Consider the following 18,670-nt stretch of genomic DNA (forward strand, 5'->3'; position numbering starts at 1 on the left):
ATGTAGGATAGAGGATCAAATCAATGATGCATGTCACAACAAATCAATATTACACAACGTCTGGGAATGTGACGACTATTCGCTACACTGCTCAATCGGATCAAATTGAATCAGGGAAGATAACGTAAACTTAAAGAAGGGTCTGAAAAATTCCCAACGATGTTAGAATTGTCAAATTTGCGAATTTGTGAAGAAAAGAGAAAATAAAATTGATGAAATCTAAGCTTAATGTAACATCCTACGTAATGGACTAGTTACCCAAAACTCAAGCATTTTTCAAGGAATATTTGATTGACCAGACTTGCACCCTTTTCTGGTAATGTGTGGAACTACGAGTTTCGGGAGTAGTGTTACGTGACCTAAAAACTTCTAAGAAAAAAAATACACGATCGCCCACTTTAGGTGTAACAAACAATATGGCCATCTCCACCGAGACGGAAACTTTCTTCCACCTTAAAAAATTTCACAATGGAATGAAGGCTCGGAAAAAAATCTTAGAAAAATACAAAGGGCAGTAACCCTAGCTGCATGCTCAATGATTTAGTAAACAGTTCATATTGCTTATTTTCATTAAGTTTTCTGTATTTTAGATCGTCCTGGATTTTTTAAACAAAAAGGCACTGGTATACAGTTGTCATTATCAGAATGGCACATGTATCTGCCATTAATCTATAATTTATATTTCTAACATTTACACCCATATCATTATGTGGTAGAGTAATCAAAGGAACCAAGTTTATAACGGTAATCAAAAGAATGTAATCTCGGGACAAAGACCAGACATGGAAAACAGACATACACAACAATTAACATAAAGTAACTAAAATCATACATACAAAGTAACACAAGTAAATGAGCAACTCGGACTCCACTAAAAACTGGGAGCATGGACCAGGTGCACCGGTAGGGTAAGCGTTCTCTGCTTTTCTAGAAATACCCGCCGAGTTGCTCATAAAAAGTCAAGTCCGGGGTAGACAAACGAGGAAAGGGAAACTATGACCCATTGAATAAATCAGTTTTCATGGTGCAGATGGATACACCATAACGATCCATGATGACGACCATAAAACTTCTGTAGTGATGAGTTCAATCTTGTCGCAACATAACCCTGTTCCAGAAGCCTATTTGTTAGAGTTCTAGCGCGATACAAAAAGTCTGCGTAGTTTCGGCAAGCCCTGGCATAACCTATGAGTTGTGATATGAACACTCCATACGCAGGAGCCGAAGGAATGTTGCCACAGATGAAAGGAAAGTAGACAATTCTGAATGAAAAATCATCACGTTTGTCGTAAAGTTTGGTCAATAGTTTTCCTTTACTATCGATTTCTAAGTGTAGGTCAAGATATGAGGCTGACTTCACAGTGTCTGTAGTATCCTTTATCAGTCGGAATCGAATAGCTTAAGTAGCTGTTCTTCTGATGAGGCCATAAAGAAGAAAAAATTTTTATCCATGAGTGTTTATTTATATCATAAAAATAAACTAAGAATATCAGCAAAATAAATAGATGTCCGGAGGTATTCTACACTGTGGATTTCAATTTGAATAAGTAGATTCTTCTAATATTGGCATCCTTCTATATAAATTTTGGAGTTGTAGTTAAACTCTTGCTTTGTAATGCCATCGTCATCTGAAATATGATCGATTTAGTATATCATGCCACAAACTTACAATCCACTACATTTACTACATAAAAGATGCCATGTTTGTTTCTCTTCTGTTTTTTGCTTTTTTTTGTTTTTGTTTTTGTTTTGTTTTGTTTTGTTTTGTTTTGTTTTTGTGTTTGTTTTTGTTTTTGTTTTTGTGTTTTTTTGTTTTTTTTTTGTTAGGTTTTTTTTTCTTCTGTTGTTGACATGACTTTGTTAAACGACTGCTTACATGCCTTCAGTACTTTATCTAGTGTAATATTCCATAAGTCTGATTTTTTTGTTTAACTAAGGGGACGACTATTTGATTATGAAGAGGGAAAATCGGCTGGCATATTTTTTTGGGGTCACATAGTTTATTTCCAATCCAGACTCTCCCCCCCCAAAAAAAAACAAACAAACAAAACAAAACAAAAAAAATGCTAGTCCCCCTCAGAATCAAATGGTCGTCCCCTTACCAGTATCTGAGAAATTCTGGCGATCGTTTTGTTTAAATCTGCATTCAGTATAATGTTTGTTACATCCTTGTCTCTTTTTAAGTAAACCATAACGGTCTCATCAAACTATTTAAAGGTTAAATTACGATTAAATATAATCTATGCATAATTTAATGTTTCCAAGAAATTATGAATAAAAATGATTAATTTTAAATAAAAAGTAAAAAGTGTGACTTACTTCTGTATGAGTTCAATGCCTTGTAAAGTCTGTTGCCAAGAGGTTGGTTGTTTCTGAACAGATTTTGCATTTCTGGTTTTGTAATGACCCCATCCTGGTTAATGTCGTAGAACTCAAAGAAACACGGAGAGGCCTTTATAAAAATATGGAACAATGGCTACAAAGAAAACAAAAGTTTTTTTTAATTATTAAAGATCTAGAACTAGATTCAACACCCAAATAAAAAAAGTAGATTTAGTCCTAAATTCCCCATGACCTAATATTTGTATATTGATTAAAACATAATTTACCCGGTACGTCTTGTCCAGAATCTTAACAATAGTCATGCTTAGGATGATCTAGCTGTGAGAATACGATACTTAGTAATTAAACTTTTGTTCGGGGAAGGAGGGGGGTGGTCGATTGTCATTGTGAAGTTGGCGGATTTTATTGAACGTTTGTTAAAAATAAAGCTGGTCTGTTTGTGCATAAAAAGCGCATATCTGTACAAACAGTAATCTCAAATAAACGGTTTCAGGTATTTAATCATTGGATAATGGACTTTTTCGGTGGAGGACAGTTGATCATCATGTTTCGAACAAGCAAGATTCGAACAGCGTCTGACGTTCGAAATTCATTCTAGACACTGCAGCCCTCTCAGAAAATCGCAAAAATCTTACAATATCGGGTTTACGCGACGGTATCCGATTGTCAAACGACGTATGATTTGAATGATGCCCGAGAATTTCGAAAGGACTGTATGCAGCGGCGAGTAAGATAGAAAACAAACGTCTGTTGATGTTCATATGAGCTAATGGGCCCATACGTACGAACAAGTATCTAATTTATTTATAAAAATGCTTTGGTGCTTGTTTAAGATTATATTTGACATCTCAACAATATAAAGTAAAAGTGATATGTGGTAACAATGCCCGTAGTACTATGACTAATATTAATCACAATTTCAATCAAAATACTAACACTTTGAGTGTTTCAGTCATTTAACTACATGATCTGTTCTTTTATAACAGTCATTTAACTACATGATCTGTTCTTTTATAACAGTCATTTAACTACATGCTCTATCCTTTTATAACAGCCATTTCAATACATGATCTGTTCTTTTATAACAGTCATTTAACTACATGCTCTATTCTTTTATAACAGTCATTTAACTACATGATATGTTCTTTTATAACAATTCATTTAACTACATGATCTGTTCTTTTACTAAAGTATTTATATACACTGGAATAAAAACACCAATTGTTTGGCAAAAGCGTACCCAACAAACAGACTGAAGATAAAGCAGGAGAAGCCAGTACTGATTTCTGACTTTTATTAACAGAATGTTAAATGGAAATATATCGTTTCGATTGCTTACCCTTTGTACCGATCGCTTGAATTTGACACTAAACCCTGCTTGTACACCAAATTTTCCACCTTTACCAACACTTCCACCTGCCGAAAACTTCCAATTCCCCATAGTGTGAGACAGTTTTAGGTCAACCTTGGGTCCTTTTGACCCATTCGAAATATTTCCACCGAGTTCCCATTGAGCATTGTAACCAGAGGTCAGACTGAACACAACGACTAATATAGCATTCAAATTCTGAAAATATAAATGTTTTGTTTTTTAAATATAATTGTTTTGTCGGAAATTGTCTTTAGTTAGGTTTTTATGATTTCATATTTCAAAATAGGTAAAATGACAAAAATTTTTAAAAAATGTTTGAACTTTATATATGATCATTTAATAGTACCCTTACCATGTTACAGTTTTTAAAAAAAATGTACTGACTGTAGTAAACGAACACACTTGTTTTTATACAACTCAAGTTCCTATAAAAACTTTTCAAAATAGTATGTCTTTACGTAAAAGGGTGCAGAAATGTCATTGTTTGATAATTAACGTAACCACAAATGTCAGAAAGGGCTTCTGGGTTTCTTACTAAAAATAAGAATAAAATTTTCGGATCTACGAGTTTCGTAAGTAGTTATAACCAAACGGATAGTTTAATAAAAAAACTAAAAAAAAAATAATTAGCTTATGAAAAACTGTGAATTGTGGATATTTATTTTTTGTATCATGGTAGTATTACACCTTTATGAGTACCTTCTGACTTATCTGGCTGTTTGATGTAAGATTTGAAAACAATTGTCATAATTTATCTCATTGTATCCTACGACTGTTTTGGTAATAAACCTTGTCAAATTGTATGACGTGATTTTTTTAAGGTAAACAAAAACACAAAATTGTAAACTGTTTTTTTTAATCAGAATTAGGATGGCTAGTCGTGAACGGTGGAAATAAATATAAGAAAACTAAGTTTTCATAGAACAGGGTGGGTTTACACATACCAAGTTTTTGGTTAAGGAGTGGTGCCAATGTTTTTATAAATGGTTTTCTATTTTCTAAACATTCTGTATTGATATACCTTGCATTGCAATGCACTGAAAATGAATATTTCAGTGGCACGCAACTGTCAAAAAACCTCATTTTTCTAACACTCTATTGACAAATCTCAGTGCATCCAGTGAAGCAGAGAACAAATAATGGTCTTTTCAAATAAAGAATGTGTAACTAAAAATGGACGTCGGACCGAAGCTCAGCAGTAACATAAACCAAACTGGAGGTTACGGCTTAAGATCAACTAATCAGGATCAGATCGTCAACTGCCGTTTTTTGTAAAAACATAACAGAAATGTAACTACTCACAGCTTCTTCCAACTCGGTTCATCCAACCCACGAAAACATTGTATAGCCAATATTGGAACCTGTTTCAGGGCTGATCCTACGAAACTCGAAAGGGTCTAGTCAATGTCGTGAAACCTCTTCATAGCAGCTGATCAGAATACTATGATGTCCAAAACTTTGATGCTTTCCAAAGATATTTTTATCAAGCCACGTCACTTTCTAAGCCATACTATCGTTTAAGTCACCCGTCTGATCAGTTTCACTGAAATATCAAGAATTATCTGTCGCGAAAAACAAAGATAACTTCAAGCTACGCGTATTATCGCGACCTATTTATCAAGGTCACGCCATTCTCACACCTGTCGTGGTTGTTGAATAAATAAGGAGAGGATATAAAGGTAAACATGAGAATGTTATTGGTGTCTTGATGGGCAGGTCAGTCTACAAAATGGGTTACAGCTAACACAAAAATTCTCAGCAATGACAATTTTATACATTTCACAGATTTGGCATATCAGCGAATGATTTTTGCGTAAACAGTGAATGCATTTAATCTTGTTAATAACATAATGCGGATTAGTCAGACTTGGGGAGTCGTTTGTTATGTGCGTGTAGCGCGTAAGGACAAGGATACTGGTATGGAACGCCTAAACTGTTTGATGAGATACACATTTGTTTACGTGTTGTCAACTTTATATTACTTGCTGTGGTTTTATAATTACATGTGGTCATTTTGTATTTACGTTATGTAGGAACATCTTTACATTATGTCGATTTGTCTTTACGTTCTGCCATTTCGTCTTTACGTTCTGCAATTTTGTCTTTATGTTATGTCGTTTTATGATTACGTTATGTCAACACATATTTACGGTATGTGAATTTATCTTTACGTGCAGTGGTTTTCTTATAACGTGAGGTCGTTTCATCTTTACAATATGTCCATCTCTAAATACTTTATGTGCATTTTCTTTTCTTTACGTGCAGTGATTTCTTCTTTACGTGATGTGGTTTCTTCTTTACGTGATGTGAACAAAAATTTCATGATGACGTGTGATCCCGGAACTTTTCGATCCGGTGTAAACTTCAAATCAGTCCGTAAAAGGCAAAATACAGGGACTGTTTTATTTGTACGCAAAATTACGGCGAGGGGTCTTGGTGGGGGGGGGGGTCGCTCAAGGCCCCCAGTGAGTCATTGAATTAAACAGTTATTTCATCTTTAAAATGTGTGTTTTTATTTTTTTACTTTTTCCGAAAATACGCAACTGCGTATTTGCGTATAGGCAGCTACGACCCTGAAATAGACGTCACAACGCCGATTAGAAAAATGCTGAACGAAATACACTTGGGTAGTCTATCCAGTCACCTTAGAGTATTTATTCTATACTAAAAATAGCTTATTTGTTATTGCGTTCAATATCATCGCAATTGATACACCTGGGACTCTGTTGATGACTTGTGGCGATTTTCGTAGTCAGAATATATTTTTTTTTAATTCCAAAAACATGGGAATTTCGACTCCCGCGAAAATTTGCATAAATTCGACTCTACAAGTTATTGCGCGACTTATTATTTTAGTGTGCCAAAATATAAAGCTTTCCATAGCTTTATGATGACAAACGAAGGAAAAGACTGGCCGGAACCCAATCACAGCTTTCCGTTTTTTTTCCAAATACGGAATTAGGACTTGCCAGCGCCTGGCTTTGGTATAGTGATATAATAAAAGCCCAGTACGCCATAAAGTTAAAAGGCAAAAATCGAAACACATAACATAAGAATTAATGTATTATAATAAAAGAGTGCCCGAGTACTTTCGGAATCTGGTACAGCTACTTTCACTTTCAACAATAGTAGTTAAAATCAAACTTCTGGCTTTAAGCAACAGTTTCCAGGCAAAATGATGTTCGCAACACCATCTGACTTCTGAAAATATGTATTTTGTTTGTCGTGGGGCCAACAGCAAGATGGCAGACAGCGCCTAAGGTCTACGTTGAGGGCTGCTTGCTGTCTTCCGTAGAGGATTTCAAATTGTTGCTGGTTTGTGAAAATTGTGTCACGTAAACTTATTCCACCATATCTTATTGACATAAGAAAGACGCAGCATTAAAAGCTCGCTAAGATCTATCAAACGTATCTTAGACTAGAGGCTCACATGGTACTCAAATGATACTCAGCCACCATAAAGGGTAGTATAACAATATTGAAAATTTTCGTTGAGGTCAATGTTCTGAACCTTTAAGCAAGCAAAAGCTTTGCTGTACCTGCAAACGTTTTTTTTTAGGGGGGGGTGCAAAAACATGAAAAAAAAGCATAAATTAATTTTAAAGGTCCTTAGCACCTACAAGGTGTCATCAAACAATTTTTTTTACCTCTATCTGCAAGTTTTCATTCTAGTGGGCAAAAATATGATTTTTCGCCTTTAAGGGGCCATAATCCCTTAAAGGGTTAATATGATACTTTTGATCCAATGGACATTTTTGTAGAGCCATAACCTCTAAAAGGGGACATCTCACGACTTTGACCTTTGCACATTTTTGTAGAGCTCATTGAAGTGAACATTTAAGCAAGCAACAGCTTCTCTCTAACTGCAATGGTTTTCATTCTATAGGGCAAAAACATGAAAAAAAATGCTAGTCTTCTGACAACAACCCAAGGTTCTTGTAGTGCTCTTCAAGCTGAAGATGATAGGTTGCAAAGATTTTAATTATCTGCTATACTTTTTGAAATATAAGCATAAAGCTGCAGTGTGATCCCCTATTCTATTTTTAGAAACAGCAAAAGCCATGTTTTTTTGCTGCATCAAATATTGAAACACAACTTTTGTGGTGAATATTCAGAGGACCAATCATATAAAGTTTCATTTAATTATGTTCAGGAGTTTCTGAGAATTTTTTTTTTTTAGAAATTCAGCAAAAATCAACTGAAAAATCGATTAAAGGGAAATACATGTTAAACGCTTCATCAGACAATTTAGCCCTGAAATCATTATAGCAGATTTTGATGAGCTAATCGCTTTTGTAATGCTGACTTTTTCTCTAGCTCATACGGTTTTCAAAATTTAAGGCAAAAACAGCAAAAATTGTCAAATTTGAGAATTAAGGGGCAATAACGTCAATAAAGGGTAATCGTACAACTTCCAGCCAAGAAGGTTGGTTGCTTCAGATTTCCTCTATTTCTCTTATAATTTTTGAAATATAAGCAAAAAACTGTAGTCTGAACCCCCTGTTCTTTTTTTAGCCATGTTGACCATGTTTTTTGACAGATCAAAAATTAAAACACAACTTGTGTGCAGGACACCTTACGGATCAATCATACCAAGATTCATTCATTTCTGCTTGCTAGTTTCAGAGGAGAATATTTTTGGAAAATTGTTAACAGATGAAAGTCGCTGACAACCACAGATGACAATGAATGCCACATAATAAGAAGAGCTCACCTGATAATACCTTCTTGACGCTACAATCAGGAAACTTCACCCACCTATGTTTGATGGACTGTTAATTTTTGGCACTAAATGTCCAATACAACCACATAACCGTAACTTCAACCACCTATGTTTGTCAGACTGTTATTTTTTTGCACTAAATGTTCCATACAACCACATAGCCAATAACAATTGTCCGGCGTCAGATCCCTCAATCTCATTAGATTTCAGATTTCACACAATACGTATGCTATTCTGTGGGAGTTTAGAAGGTCCCTGGTAAAAATATATGACTTGTCATTTTTTTAATCATGATATAAAATACTTAAAACTTTGTTGAAATGAACTTTGTTCTTCAAAGCAAGTTGACATGATCACAAAAAACTCTTCGAAAGGCAGCTTTACAATGAAGTGCATACCTCACTGAAAACAATTCTACAATTAATTTTCTCATTGAAGACAAAGTTACCATGAATAATGTATCCCTGATTTCTTAACAACTGCAGTTAAACTAAATTAAAATCTAAAGCAATCTTTATTTAAATTTCTACTACTTGTAGAACTTTCAACTTAATCACAATTAACTTTGCCTCTCCATATTTTTTCCAACAAATTCAGTTTTACCAACTTGAAATTTACTTTCTACCTCATGTTTCTTATCAAAGGCAGTTCAACTAAATCAAAATTTTAAGCAGAACAACATGAATTAAAATACAATTAAAACTGTTCCTCAGTTTTCATACCAATCAAAGACATTTGAATTAAATAATCAAGCTGTTCTAAATTTAAACAAATCTTTGACCCTATAAACCTTAGGTTTCTGATCAAAGGCAGTTCAACATAATAAAACAATAAAGTATCCTCAGTGTAAAATCGAAAGTGTTAATAAATTGTTTTATAGTACAATCTAATCATTTTAATTGAAAAGTTAGTACGTTGAAATAACAATTAATTTAGCAAAGTTGATAATACATGTATAACAAGTAAACTAAGTTGATATATCAAGTGAACTACGTTTTTGGAACAAGTTAGTTAGTTGATATAACAAGATAATAAGTTGATATAACAAGTTAGTAAGTTGTTATAACAAGATAAAAAAAAAGAGCTTCACATGGTACTAACGGGCTTCCGTATTTTTTCTAATCGGCGTTGTGACGTCTATTTTGCCTTTTACGGACTGATTTGAAGTTTACACCGGATCGAAAAGTTCCGGGGTCACACGTCATCATGAAATGTTTGTCCACATCACGTAAAGAAAAGAAAATGCACATAAAGTATTTAGAGATGCTCATAACGTAAAGATGAAACGACCACACGTTATAAGAAAACCACTGCACGTAAAGATAAACCCACATAACGTAAATATATGTTGACATAACGTAATCATAAAACGACATAACGTAAAGACAAAATTACAGAACGTAAAGACGAAATGGCAGAACGTAAAGACAAAACGACATAATGTAAAAATGTTCCCACATAACGTAAATACAAAATGACTACGTGTAATTATAAAACCACAGCAAGTAATATAAAATTGACTACACGTAAACAGATGTGTATCTCATCAGACAGTTTAGGCGTTCCATATACTGGTGTCGAACGTCAAGGTGTGATGACATGACTCTATGTTTTCGTCAGGGTATTGTGACATGACTCCATAACGCAGTAACCTACATTATTATGTAATATCGAAATAGGAATTTAAATACGCTATTGAAGACTATAAATAACAGAAAGAAAAGTCATCGAGGAGGGGTTGTTTCTGTGATTAGACGGTATAAACTAAGAACATTTATGAACTAATCAAGCAATCAATTTTTTGCGCGTAATATTTCGATTAATATTTCAGATTAAATAAATATATTAAGCTGGTATTCGTTCTGTATTATACCACAGGGACTTGGTCACACTAAAATATGCTGACCGGCTAGTATATACTAGTCGGGCTGCACATTAATATTTGATGGTGGGAGCAAGCCCCTGTGATTATACCAACGAATGGTGCATGGTAACTCCATATCTAAGAGAAACTAAAATAGTTCAAAGGGTTAATTTTAAACAGATTTAAAGAACGTCTCTTCGACATAAATTGTCCTGTAAATTTGACACAGCTGGACGGTAATTTCCCCTAGTACGAAATGCAATTGGTAGTCTTTCAAGTAAGCAGAGCGAATTACATAAATAGAATTATCAGTACACTTGTACTGAAATATGTATGTAAATTATTTGACTATTTTTAGCATTTGAACGCATCATGAACAATCACACAAGTGGAACAGACATGAAATTACTTGTCTTACTTATAGATGGGTTCCGTTGGGATTACTTTAACAAACAAGGTTTGGAATTGGCAGGATTTAATCAGTTGTTTCGGCAAGGTGTCAAGGCGGAATGTATGGTTCCAGATTTTCCTTCTTTATCATATCCCAACTACTACTCTATTATGACGGGTAAATATCTTAAGTACACTGGTTTGTATCCCGACATATCGATCAAACTGATCTTTGATCATTATAGGTCACTAATCGAATGGCAGTCGATTGATGAGACCTGTTAATCGAACACTTGATGATCAAACTCTCTGATCGACGATTTTTATGCGTTAAAAGTGATCGAATTTATTGATTTGTGATCGTTACCATATTTACTTGTTGTTTATTAGTCTGGAGTAATTCAAAATATCTGAACAATATTCTTCTTGTCTATTTCAATGCAGTTTGATAATGCAATTATTTGCCTCAAAAATATGTTTTTTATGAAACTAAACTAATTACTAATTGATAAAATTTCGAAAAGAAATTTTTGAACAAAGTCGTCGATCAGATTCTTTTTGGGAGTTTGATCGACAAGCGTTCGATTAACAGAGTGGACCAATCGCTTACCATTTGAATTGTGACCGACGGATGATTGATCAGTTTGACCGTTACCGATTAGTAATATTTGTAATGTCGGGTATGTATTTGTTGAAAAAAAAGACATGATGATTGCTGAAGTATACATATGTCACAGAAAAAGTAACTGAAATGAACAGTAGCATCTTGTTACTACAGAGGCGTGAATTATCAACATGTGATCGATATTTGTTTTTGTATTTTGTATTTTGGTTGTGTTTTTTATCCATTACCATCACGGAGTTGAATGGCAAAGTGATAGAATCTAATTTCAGTTCATTGCAAGAAAGGCATGCAGATAGTATCTAATTTAATATAATGGACGGTTTGAATCGATACATTTTTTGTGGCCAGGTTTACACGTGGAGGATCATGGGTTCTATGGAAACTATATGTACCATGAAAAGAGTGGTAGTTTCTTCAACATGGATATGAAAGACGATGAGTCCCAATTACCTATGTGGTTTGAAGGCGCTGAACCACTTTGGATTACTGCTGAAAAACAGGTTGTTTTCAGATTTACAATGTGATTTTCGCCGAGTTTGTACTAATTATATTATGTGCTTTATTAGCCGATAAAGCTAATACAAAATGTGTTCTGTCCCGGCTTCATATCACAATTTCCATGTTTGTTTTCAAATCCTTCTTCAACTCCACTTTCGTTCAATTACTCCTTTTGAAATAAAAGATGTGGAAAATACGAGGAATTATGGAAATAAAACTGATGAGACTTTTTTTTATGAAACCAAGTCTTTTTTAAGCTGTTGATCAATATTAAATTCTCATTCAGCAATCTACGGAATTTTCGGTCGGTTGACCATTGCTGTACTGTATCATAGTAAGCCAATAGTGAGGGATGGACGGAGGGTGTCAGCATGCTACTCTTAAATATTTGTTTTAAATAGTCTTTATCGTGTCTCTGTAGTAATAGATTGAATTTGATAACCAAAGAATGTTCCAGGCAGTGACACCAATACATTATTACAGCTGCCATCCAATTCATCATTACGAAGTAATGAAAATCTTTTTAAAAAGGAATTAGCGATAGACTTTTGGAGAAAAATGACGAAGATGATATATGTGCTGCGGACAGGTGTTAAAAAGTGCTTTAGTTTTCGAGTTAAATGGGCCTTGAGGGTATACGGCTATATCATACTCAATAGAAAGATGAATCAGTGTAGTTTTTGAATTTCGTACTTATCAAAGTGAAAAATGGTAAAGTTTTCAGCTATTTTTGCATAAATCAGAGTGGGTTCGAAGATCAGTCGACCCCAATACACTTTGATAAGTAATTTGAGTGAAATCGTTAATTGTAGGTATCGAAAAACAAGTCCCATGTAAAGATCACATGTCATAATCGTACAAAACTGTGTTTACCTTACATTTTGACGAAAAGACTTTCAAGATTTTGAGATTTGTTTTTGTAAAATGTCATACAAAAATCTTATATATATTAAAAAATATCAAAATATTTCGAATACACCGTTAAAGATTTAATCATGAACCAAGAATTCTTAAACGCAAAATTCCACTGGAGTGGGGGTTCATGATATGGTTGGCAATAATTTGACAATAAACTATGAACTTTGCATGGAAGCATGTGCATACATGTACATGCATGTTGTCACAATATTGATGTCTTGTGATGTTTAACTGTGCGCCAGGCTGATGTTTTTGTAATGCAATATCCTCTGCAGGGGCAGATCCGCACTTTGAAAAGGAGGGGTGCCAGCCGCGGACAATATTTACCATTTATCGTCGATTTTACACGATTTCCTTAGATTAGTAATCAGTGTTTTTGGTCGATTGATCTTTGACCCCTCCTCTAATTAATGCAAAATTGCAGAAAACTTTTCCACTTTTTAGTTAGAAAAGAAATATATGTTAAAAAACTACATTGATTTATTTTTCCATTGACATGATATAGCCGTATATCCTCTAGGCCCATTACAGTTCGACAAATCCTTAGCCGTCCGCTGCACTAATATCGCGTTAGTGGAATTGTAAATGAGGTATGAATTAAGCACAATCGTTGATAAAGCTGGTGCACTTAACAAAACAATTTGCCGTTCTCCAGATTTTTGTCACGATAACAAAGCTTTAAAGTGGTAATCATGGGAAGCAACATTCGAGCGGAAATCAGAAAAAAATATATTTGAAGAATAAAGACTAGACAGGGAAAACAGACACTCGCAACAATGAACATGAAATAACCAATATAACTCGTACAAAGAAATAAAAATGAATAAGATAACAACGTGGACTCCACTGAGAGCCTAAACTAGGTGCATTGGTACGGGAAGCTTCATCTGCTTTTTTCAAGTAGTAATTTCAAGTAGTCATACTGTGTTGAACGAAGAATTTATTTGGAAGTAACATAGTTTTAGGATAGACTTTCAATACTGTCATGAAATTCTTGGATCGACAGAACTCTTGAATATTCAAAGGTTTGAAAAGTTGGAGTGGTTTGATGATACATGTAACTACTTATATTTTGTAGGGTAAGAAAACAGCAATGATGCAATGGCCGGGTGGTCATCTCAACATTCATACTGTCCAATCTACGTTTTCCAAGGAAATGGATGATTTTACCCGATTTCCAGAAGCTTTGGAAAATTTGAAGGAGGCAATCCAGATGTTAAAAACCGATAAAATACAAATGGCAGGTATAATTTTATTAAGTCAAATACTATATTTAAAAGTTCATATTACTGTACGAAAATCTCGCATGTTAAATACAAGTTATTTGCTACAATGCACGCTGTCCATACTGCAGCGTTTAAATATAATGGACAGTTGTTTTATTCTTCGAATTAGTGAATACTAACTTATGTTTAAGTGATGTAAATAATTAACTAGTTGTCTTCGTAAGAATCATACAAAATATGAAAAATGTGATACACCCCAAAAAAAGGCTATTTATTTTCGTAATTAAGTTGTTTTATATGTCTATATTATGAAATGTGTAATTATTCATTCCAATCTGTCTGCTCTAAGGAGATAATCAACATTGAAAAATCCAATAGTTTCTATTGTATCTGAGTGTCATATACAGAGTTATCTCCCCTTAATTTAAAATCTATAGTGCATTCTATATAATATTTATCTCCTTAGATCACGGGTTACATAAATTTCTGTTTAATATGACAATGCAAACAAAATATCAAAAATAGAAATATGTAGGATTTTCAGCTATGAATCACATTTTGCATGATTCTTATCTGGAGTGCTACTTAAAATTAGCCAGTTAAAGACATTTTCGTTTAAGGGGTGTTTGTCGACGATATCGATCACGTAGGGCACAGCCATGGTCCAAATTCTGACAATATTCAAACCACAATTAAACAGACTGATGACATGATACAGTATCTTCTAAACATTGTGTCTGAGGCAGGGTTAAAGGAAGATCTAAATATAGTAATATATTCTGACCACGGCATGACGGATGTTAAAGGCACTGTGAATATATTTGACGTGATAAATGGGGATGATGTAGAGGCTACTGCAAATAATAGGGTATTTTGTGGTATTTGGCCCAAGAAAGATAGATCAGACGAGGTATAGCAGCACCTATAATGTTATTACACCTGATACTAGTTCATATACAAATCGTAACCTGTATGCTTGAAAAATGGTAGTATTTATTTTCCTGACAATCTTAACTTTAAAAAAAAGTTCTTTTTTCAGTAATTTCAAAAACTAGGTTTGGGGGTACTGAATATTCGAGCTTTTTTAAGGTATGCACTCTTAAAAGTGGAACAAGCAAATTTTAAAAAACTCATGACAGGTTAGTTTTCAATGAAAAAAAAAGAACTTATACAGACTTTAAAGCTTGCAAAATCTGAGAACAAAAATCATCATTACAAATTAGTCCATATTACTTTGAATTTTGGGACAAACAGGACAGTTTAAAGCTGTAATTGATATTACACCAACTGTATAGTTTTCTTCAGAATTAGAAATCGTATAAAACTATAATAAGAATAAAATTAGCTAAGTTTAGTAAAGGATTTCTGCACCCCGCCCCAGAAATCACATGTTCAAAATATAAACAAAGCCGTCAAACAGAAAGTTTGTATCATTCGAGTCTGATAAGTGTGTATGATAAATAGTTGCAGAAACCTGAAACGAAAATAAAAGGTGCGGACGGACGGACGGACACTATATACCTCACGCTTTTATGGAGGATTTAATAAAGAATAGGGAAAACGTCACTAGATTTATCATAATTCGGTACCATTCTAATGTCAAATTTATTACTTGAAAACTAGTATTTCCATATACTATAGCAATCACTATTTTAAAAACTGGGTAGCACTTGCCAGTGTTTTGAGCAACCCAGTTTTAAAGTCAACTACTTTGGTTAGGTATTGAACCAGATTTTAATTGTTACAATGCACAGTGTAGCACAAAACTGATGTGTGAATGTTGCTTTAACAAAGAAGACTGGCTTTTTTCATAAAAATGAAAAAAAAAAAAGATGTAAATTTATAAATTTTCATTACATGCCTGCAGATTTTTGTAGCTAGCTCTTTTTTTTCTCATAGGTGTTCAGTTCTCTCACTAAAATGGGCAACCCTCACATTGAAGTTTACTGGAGAGAAGATCTTCCCGACCGGTGGTGGTTTAAGAACAACAAAACGATTGCCCCTCTAATCGTTGTAGCTGACAAAGGATGGTTGATAGTTGATGTACGAAGTACAAGTGCTAGATCACGTTCTTCTGCTTCAATTGTGTATTTACATAGCTGCTTTACCATTAATTAAGCACACAAAGAAGACGGGTTTTATTATCACCAAGGCAGATGGCACGCCGATAAAAAATCGACTTTCCTCGAATACTTCTAAAGAAGTACGGTTGTGATTTTTCATTATTATTTGAAATGCTCACAATCAAAATATTTGCATATTTACTCCGTATTTTTTTCGGATACGTTCAGATACTTATTTATCCTCTAAAATGTGGGCATTGCATTAACTTTATGAGCATGCAAGCATCTATAGATCAAACGGAGCTAAGAAGTACATAAATTGTGGAAATAGATTAAAGGTTTTAGTACCTTTATTCTGTGTATGCTTTTTGTTTGTGTGTTGCTGTTTCTTTTTTCTTTTTGTATTTGCAAGTTCATTTCTTGGTTAAGACGGTGTGTAAAGATAACTTTTAAAATCATTTTTAAGGAAAATGGTATACCTTTATCTGATGATGGCCCTGTAAAAGGTTACCATGGATACGATAATCTAGACAGTGACATGAGAGGAATATTCTTGGCAACTGGACCAGGTTGGTACTACCATTATTAGACCACTTTAGTTTGGTTAATATATACATTTTGGATAACATATACAGTTAATAAAATGTTCATTCAGTTGTTTGCCTGTAAGTAAAAATTTTAAAATCTCTAAACACTTGAAATAAATGAAGAAGGGAATTACTGGTCGAACAATGATAAAAAAAAAAATACATGTAGTATGTTTGTCTCCGGTTCACGTATGGTGTTAATAATACAAAACCAAAATCAGAGCAATTTTCAAAGAGGGAAACAGTGAAGGTTATGAGACAATTGTTTTCTCAGTCAAAAAGATTAACAGTTCACGAACGTAAGTCGAATAGTGTACCTTAAGTTTAACTATCAGTTGTTTGGTCCCACAGACACTACAGATTAGATTGTTATTAGCATGTAAGAAATCTCGTCTGATGCCCGTCATTCTTCCTTGAGGACTTAGCTATAGTGAATTAGATTTTTAGTTTCTACAACATGCCGATAATGGTTGACAGACACAAAATATAAGTATACCATATTGTGGTGTACATCTACTTCTTCATTTTGTGTGTTAAATAGGAAAGGTTCAAACCATTTCGTAAAAAATAAATGATACTTGTTTCATTGTATTGTAACGTAAAATGTATTTTTTTTAGATTTTAAGAAAAACCATATATGTGGCCCAGTCACAGCAGTAGACATTTACCAAGTCATGTGTAAAGTTCTAAATCTCGACCCTTTGCCACACAAAGGAAGCTGGTCTAATGTTAGTAGTATATTCATATGACTTATGACCTTATATGTGCTATCCACTTATTATCTTTTTGTTGACTGCTTTAAATATGGTGCTAAAATAAATTGATAAGTTCATTTATTCGATTTTTTAATGCTGTACAATTAATTTGCGTTGTTTTTGTCTCAGTGTTCTTGAGTTGACTTTCGGATTTACATTTAAAAAATAATGTAAGGTCAAAAATGAACTGAAACAATAAGCACACCATAAAAGGCACTCACAGATACATCCAATTCTTCTAAATGAATACTTTAACAAACACTATATAGATAAAATTAGATATATACTTAAATAATGTTCACAGTTACTGAAAGCTAGCCAAGAACATATTCATTTACAATTAAATCTATTACGGACAATTGTTTAACCCAAAACAGTAATCAAGGGAACCAAGATTCGAACAGAAATCAAAAGAATATAATCCAAGGATAAAGACCAGACAGGGAAAACAGATACACACAACAAAGAACATGAAATAACCAAAAATTACATGTGCAAAGAAACAAAAGCGAATGAGCAACTCGGCCTCCACCTAAAACTGGGGGTATAGACCAGTTGCTCCAGTAAGGGTAAGCGTCCTCTGCTTCTCTAGAAACATCCCCCATTTGAATGTGCTTTATTGACTATAGCTCCGTAAAAACTGGGTGAGCAATACCATTTTTAATTAAAAACCTGCAATTGATATTATATATCAATACAATATATCAATATTTTGTAAAAAAAAAAAACTTGGTAAATGTTTTTAAACATTTGTGTTATCGAAACCCATGGTGAAAAGCTATTCTGTGGGGAATCTGTTACGTTCATTAAAATCTGACACTTTAGTGCAAATACGAGCAAAACGGGCCAGTTGTGAAATGTAAATACTGAAGGGGGGGTTCTTTAATTTACTAAGTTTTTTTCACCGTTACAAAAAACAAATGATACAAAAATATAATAACACTCGCAAATTCTAGATTAAAAGTGGTATTGATCACCCCGTTTTCACGGAAATATAGTTTATAAAGCACATTCTTTCAAATAAAGTCCAATGGGTTTACTGACTGCCCTTAATAGATTTATTCGTAAAGAATACGGTTTTCAAATTATTGTCTACTCTTAGTTTTCACAAATACAGATATTCAACCCCTAATTGCATCCCTATGTAAAAGTTATTTTTAGCCTTGTTACCTATTTAGTATTTGACGGTACTACTCCAAATCCAGTACTGGAATTATATTGACAGTATGTTTTATGCTTGGAGTTTTGGTGGAATTGTCATTCTTTAATATGTTCTGAGCTAGTTTTCAGCAACTGTGAGCGTTCT

The 18,670-nt window shown here is 33.8% G+C and overlaps 2 protein-coding genes across 2 annotated transcripts; one reads left to right on the forward strand and one right to left on the reverse strand.

The window, feature by feature from the left end:
• Nucleotides 1-1,441: 1,441 nt before the first annotated feature.
• LOC148611181 (uncharacterized) lies at nucleotides 1,442-5,294 on the reverse strand. Its single transcript, XM_088591437.1, has 4 exons — nucleotides 5,018-5,294; nucleotides 3,683-3,910; nucleotides 2,320-2,476; nucleotides 1,442-1,628 (listed from the first exon to the last, which is right to left on the reverse strand). The coding sequence occupies exons 2-4, from the start codon at nucleotides 3,782-3,784 to the stop codon at nucleotides 1,558-1,560; spliced, it is 330 nt and encodes a 109-aa protein (XP_088447563.1). The 5' UTR covers nucleotides 3,785-3,910; nucleotides 5,018-5,294; the 3' UTR covers nucleotides 1,442-1,557.
• An 83-nt stretch (nucleotides 5,295-5,377) lies between these two features.
• LOC148611182 (glycerophosphocholine cholinephosphodiesterase ENPP6-like) lies at nucleotides 5,378-17,441 on the forward strand. The gene is made up of 8 exons (XM_088591435.1): nucleotides 5,378-5,394; nucleotides 10,727-10,870; nucleotides 11,666-11,817; nucleotides 13,812-13,977; nucleotides 14,580-14,869; nucleotides 15,859-16,002; nucleotides 16,489-16,591; nucleotides 17,228-17,441. Exons 2-8 carry the CDS (start codon nucleotides 10,816-10,818, stop codon nucleotides 17,356-17,358), a joined length of 1,041 nt encoding a protein of 346 aa, XP_088447561.1. The 5' UTR covers nucleotides 5,378-5,394; nucleotides 10,727-10,815; the 3' UTR covers nucleotides 17,359-17,441.
• Nucleotides 17,442-18,670: the final 1,229 nt, after the last annotated feature.

This window comes from Perna viridis, chromosome 7, assembly GCF_037379345.1.
Source record: "Perna viridis isolate PV_CMFRI_1.1 ecotype Kerala chromosome 7, ASM3737934v1, whole genome shotgun sequence".
Classification (NCBI taxonomy): Eukaryota; Metazoa; Mollusca; class Bivalvia; order Mytilida; family Mytilidae; genus Perna; species Perna viridis.